The sequence below is a fragment of the Triticum urartu genome, chromosome 2 (genome assembly GCF_003073215.2).
Source record: "Triticum urartu cultivar G1812 chromosome 2, Tu2.1, whole genome shotgun sequence".
In the NCBI taxonomy this organism is placed as follows: Eukaryota; Viridiplantae; Streptophyta; class Magnoliopsida; order Poales; family Poaceae; genus Triticum; species Triticum urartu.
In genome coordinates, this window is record NC_053023.1 from 376,941,003 (window position 1) to 376,944,517 (window position 3,515).

Sequence of the window (3,515 nt, forward strand, 5' to 3'; positions counted from 1 at the left end):
ACCCGGCCTCGCTTTGGATGATAAGTCGCCAGTATGTTTTTGATTATGCACTTTGGGCGTTGTGCTCTAAGTCTTGGGGTTGTTACCCTTGCTGCAGTAAGCTGGCAGTATGAATAAATAGCACAGGTATGTCATTTACTTGTTCTATGAATATGTGAGGTTTTGATAACCAGCTCTGGTTATGGATTATACAGTCACCAGCAATTTTATATGGGGCATTATGACCCGCCCTAGGGTAAACCGCCAGGGCACGTGTTATCTGATTGTGTGCAGGAAATATGTTAAGTATGGTCTGCATGATTGAGGATATTATAAGCATAAGTGGCAGATCTTCAACATCAGACCGGCGGTTCGAAAGTATTATGCAAATAAACATCCACGACGGCATGGCATATCATTGTTTTCAACTAGCCTATTACAAGGCATCATGTGGCCCAAAAGAATAAGTGTTTTGAGACACACGGCATCCAAATGTTGTGGCTGGTAAACAGGCTCAAGGGTCAAGACTCCTGGTCTTGGCAGGTTGAGGCTTCCGGGTCATCCTGCGCTGGCTCTTCTTCTTCCTCCGTTGTTTGGAAGTTAGGCGATGACCAATCGATCCCAGTCAAAGCTTTGAAAACAGCTTCATCGTCTATAAGGGTTGACGGGTCAATGTCAGGAGCGAAGGTGTGCTTACGTGTTGGCGGGATAAGGTCCATGGCCTCATGAGCTGGTACCTTCACTTTGGCATTTTCAGCGTCATAAACCAAATGATATTTGGAGAGATCAGTTTCCTCAGCCAATTTGCTTGCCCAAGGACGCATCTCTCTTTCTATTTTAGTGAAGTCATCAGCGCTAAAGGGAGACCCATCCTCTTTTAAACTGGGACAGCCGGTTGCTATCTCTTCTGGGTCAAGTTCAGCGTGCCACTCCTTTGCCCGGCTCAAAGCAGTGATGGCATCGGCTCTAGCGGCTGATCGCTTTAATTCTTCCACCCTTTGTGGTAGCACAGACAGTCTCTCCATCACTTCCTTGATGAGCAAAGGTGCTTGCTTCTTATGCAAGGCAGCAAAAATAGCCCGTTGAGCACCAGTGTACAACTGCTCCACAAGGGTATATACAGCTTTCAGCTTTATGCGCATATCATCGCCCAGCTTGGAGCTTCTGGAACCTGCATTAGCAAAGATATTTATAAACCGGTTCCATGGTTGATCAATATTGATAATGAAAGAGTGAAGTACAATATTACGTACCAAAGATGGCTGCTATCATGTTGTTGATTTGATGTTTTAAGACGGACAACTCGTCAGCTACCGTCTTAAGGGCAGCCTCGACGTCTTATGCTCTTTTCAATAGAGCTGCCTTCTCGGTCTCCCAGCTGGTTCTCTCAGCGCTGAAGTCCTTTTTTAGTTTTTCAACGTTTTCCAATGTGGTCTTCAGCTCTGATTTGGCCTTGGAAGTCTCTGATTGCTGGGTTTGAATGTTTTGCCTCAAATCATTGACTTGGTATTCCTTCATATTTAGTCCAGCCTGCAACATGAACAAGATAGGAATCATTATGATCGTCTTATTTGAAGTCCCAAGCACAATACAATTATTTTACTTGGCACTTGGGGGCTAATGCATATTGCTCTTTTTTGAAGACAAATCTTTCATGACCCGTCTTAGCGATGATGATTAAAGCCGACTCATGGGGGCTACATATTTGGATTTTGTTCATAATTATGGTGATAAGTCCCGGCTTAGCCATGCTTACTAAGCCGGCCCTTGGGGGCTACAGGTGCAAACTTGAGCACTATTATTTGAAGTCCCAGCTTAACTTTTCAGTTTAAGCCGGCCCTTGGGAGCTACATATGTGAAGTTGAGAAACTACAATATTAAAGTCCCGGCTTTAGCTATTCAGCATAAGCCGGTCCTTGGGGGTTACTTGTGTTAATTCTGTGGTTCTAACATGCTATGACATCGATATCAAGGTCAACAAGGATATTTAAAGTCTGTAGCATATTCAAGTTTATCATATCCAGTAGACTTGGCGGCTGACATATATATATTTGTATGACACAAGTTTTTTGCTTACCTCAAAACGATCTTTCACGAGATTAACCAAGCCGGCTTCAAAGTCACGGCTGGTGTGGAGGTGGTTCAAGTAACCCGCGTGAAGCTCCTGGGCGTTGAATTAAGCAAAGCTCTCCGGATCCAGCTTCCACTTGCCTTTGTCAACAGCGGAGAATTCCTCTTTGGCGTTGTGCTTGGACAAGACGGTAGGGTTACCTGGTGCTGTGAAAGTCATCCCAATAACTATGACATCTTCAGTTTCTTGAACCGGCTAAGCGGGGCTGGGCGGCTTAGCGTTCTATGGATCAATGTTGATGGGGTCCATGGTGACAGGGTGCTCTTCTGGTGGCGGGTCATCCATGGCTGCTTCTGACGCTTGAGGCAAAGATTCAGACATTGTATGCTTTTCCAGGTCAGCCACCTTGGGATCTTCAGACGGTTTATTAACCTTCAGCTTCTTGCTGGGTTTTGCCATGGCATTGAAAGTAAAACATATGATGAGAATAGTATACCAATTGAGTAAGGTGTTAAATCAAGCAGGCTTAAGTGTTCTTACCCAGGAACAGTCTTGAACAAAGGAACTTGAGTCCCAGTGGAATCGCCTGATGACGAGTGAGAGGTTCCCTGATAGTTTGAATCAGAAGGGTTAAGAGGTTGTTGAAAAAGACCCGCCTTGGGAAGTGCCAAGTAAGAAATATGTGAAACCTCTGGATGGCGCTTGTGTGGAACCGGCGTGTTGGGTAAGCCGGAAGAGAGAACCCCACCGTCGTTGTTCCAGGTTGTGCGGCGAGCTTCATGCTGTTGTTTCTTCAAAAGAAAGTTGGGATCCAAATAAGCTAAAGGGTGAGAAAACCTTACTTTCCGGATCTCTTGTCAAACTTTCTGTCTTGGCAAATGTTCTGAGCCGGAGGAGAGAATAATTACCTCTTCACCATCTGCGTGGCTGCCTTCCGCGTCATCCTGATAGTGATCATTGTCAATAAGATGTATAAAAAATGAGCCAAGGGAGTCAAGTTCTACCTCCGACTCATCATCATCCAAGTTAAATAACCCGGGGGGGTTGGTCTTCTTCTTGGTAGGCTTTTTTGGAGCCTTATTCTTTGTCTGGACCTTCTTGGTCGGTTTATCTTCCATTTTCCTGTTCCAGAAAGGAGAGTCGGCCTGCAGAAGGTCAAAATAAGAATAAGAAAGCAAATTGACAGTTAATGAGTTAATGAAAATTGCTCCAAAATACTTACGACTGGCGGCTTGTTGAGGGTACAAAAGGGGTTCAGCCCCGTCTTGCTGCAAGTGGCCAAGCTTTCGTTCAGTAATGTCTTGACCATCTTGTTGAGGCTCTCTTCGTCCAGTCACACTTGGCTATGTCGTTGTGGATCTTTGATGTCACGGGTATACTCACACATCAAGCCGGACCAGTGGCTTAAGGGCAAGATTCTCCATGCGACCCAGCATCAGACTAAATCAACTCCAGTTAAGCCATT

The 3,515-nt window shown here is 45.2% G+C and overlaps 1 protein-coding gene across 1 annotated transcript; it reads right to left on the reverse strand.

Moving 5' to 3' along the window:
* Nucleotides 1-352: 352 nt before the first annotated feature.
* LOC125541563 lies at nt 353-3,189 on the reverse strand. The gene is made up of 7 exons (XM_048704939.1): nt 3,055-3,189; nt 2,959-2,994; nt 2,740-2,841; nt 2,591-2,658; nt 2,057-2,495; nt 1,233-1,509; nt 353-1,150 (listed from the first exon to the last, which is right to left on the reverse strand). Exons 1-5 carry the CDS (start codon nt 3,166-3,168, stop codon nt 2,333-2,335), a joined length of 483 nt encoding a protein of 160 aa, XP_048560896.1. The 5' UTR covers nt 3,169-3,189; the 3' UTR covers nt 353-1,150; nt 1,233-1,509; nt 2,057-2,332.
* Nucleotides 3,190-3,515: the final 326 nt, after the last annotated feature.